This window comes from Orycteropus afer, unplaced genomic scaffold, assembly GCF_000298275.1.
Source record: "Orycteropus afer afer isolate SDZICR_OR568_19922 unplaced genomic scaffold, OryAfe1.0 scaffold00140, whole genome shotgun sequence".
NCBI classification, from domain to species: domain Eukaryota; kingdom Metazoa; phylum Chordata; class Mammalia; order Tubulidentata; family Orycteropodidae; genus Orycteropus; species Orycteropus afer.
The window spans coordinates 6,348,801-6,350,387 of NW_006921727.1; the positions used below are offsets into that span (position 1 = coordinate 6,348,801).

General features: G+C 40.6%; 2 protein-coding genes across 2 annotated transcripts in view; one reads left to right on the plus strand and one right to left on the minus strand.

The window, feature by feature from the left end:
* GFRAL (GDNF family receptor alpha like) overlaps nucleotides 1-1,587 on the minus strand; it is a gene marked incomplete at its 5' end in the record, with an annotated part of 82,325 nt that overhangs the window by 44,206 nt on the left and 36,532 nt on the right. The gene's annotated exons all lie outside the window — the stretch shown is intronic.
* Nucleotides 366-740, plus strand: LOC103201032 (60S ribosomal protein L31-like). Its single transcript, XM_042781627.1, has one exon. It carries the CDS (start codon nucleotides 366-368, stop codon nucleotides 738-740), a length of 375 nt encoding a protein of 124 aa, XP_042637561.1.

The following is a 1,587-nucleotide window of genomic DNA, read 5'->3' on the forward strand; positions in this document are numbered from 1 at the left end:
TATAATATAACAGCCACTCCTTGGAAGGAAGGTTGGGCAATCTACTTCCGTAGTGATACTGCCTCAGAAACCCAAGGAGGGGTTGTATGAGTCAGATCCTACTGGACAGCAGTGAGTGAGTTGGTGAGCGATACTTTAAAATACACCTATCATATATTTTTAAGGTAACAGGCATACTTTAAAGCAATATGTGTAGTGTAAATCCATTTTAAAAATTTGTGTGTGTGTGAGTGTTATGGTGAGATTTGTCTGTATGTGGGATGTTTTTCTGTGTATATAAGGTATTCAAGGTATAAATGCATTACTGGTAAAGGAAAAATTCAAAAGAATATATACCTCTGGCTTTCCAACCTGATCGCAACGCTATGGCTCCAACAAAGAAGGGTGGTGAGAAGAAGGGCCATTCAGCTCTCAACGAAGTGGTGACCAGAGAGTACACCATCGATATTCACAAGCACATCCATGGAGTAGGCTTCAAGAAGCGTGCCCCTTGGGCACTCAAGGAGATCCGGAAATTTGCCATGAAAGAGATGGGAACACCAGATGTGCACATTGACACCAGGCTCAACAAAGCTGTCTGGGCCAAAGGAATACGAAATGTCCCATACCGCATCCATGTACAGTTGTCAAGAAAATGTAATGAGGATGAAGATTCACCAAACAAGCTCTACACATTGGTTACCTACGTACCTGTAACCACTTTCAAAAACCTACAGATGGTCAATGTGGATGAAAACTAACAGCTGATTATCAAATAAAGTTTTAAAACTGCCAAAAAAAAAAAATATATATATATATATACCTCTGACTACAACAAAGGGGAAGATAAAAATAGAACTCTCCTGTCAGCTGGAGATGGACTACCCTGTGTGGACTGAATCTTCCCTGTCAGGAGAGAAACCGAGTAATTCTTTCTATGTCTATGGTCCTTGTTCTGTTACCAGTTTCTCTATATTTTATTGCTCTCATCTCTCTACCTACTTAAACTGCCACAAATTTTCTCTGTCCTATATGACTTCAGAGAAAAGCCAGTCTGAGTCCTGAGGTTACCAGTTAAGTGGAGGTTGGTGGCAGAAGATATAGTTTACCCAGGATGCTCTTTTACATAAGTCTGGCCCTGAATGATGGAACTGAGAAGCCAGAACTCTTCAGCAATCTCCAAAGCTTGGTTCTAAGACCAGAACTAAGAGGTTCTGACCGAGAGCATACTGAGCAGATACCAGCTCGTGTTCTTTACGATTTCACAAGCAAGAGCAGGTAGTAGCTTCTGAAATCAGCCAGCCGAGGTTTGGATGGTGACTACTTCATCCTTGAATAGGACCCTGGGAATTCATATAATCTCTTAGCTTCCTTTTCTTCATATGTAAAACTGAGAATATAATAGCATCTAGTTCTTGAAAATACTAAGACTAAATGAGAAAATGTCATTCCCTTGACAAAAATAAATAAATAAATAAATAAATAAATAAATGAGCACTCAATAAATGCTAGCTGAGCTCTGGTAGCATAGTGGCTAAGGCACTTGACTGCTAACCAGAAGGCTGGTGGTTCAAACCCACCAGCCACTCCTCGGAAGGAAGGTTGGGC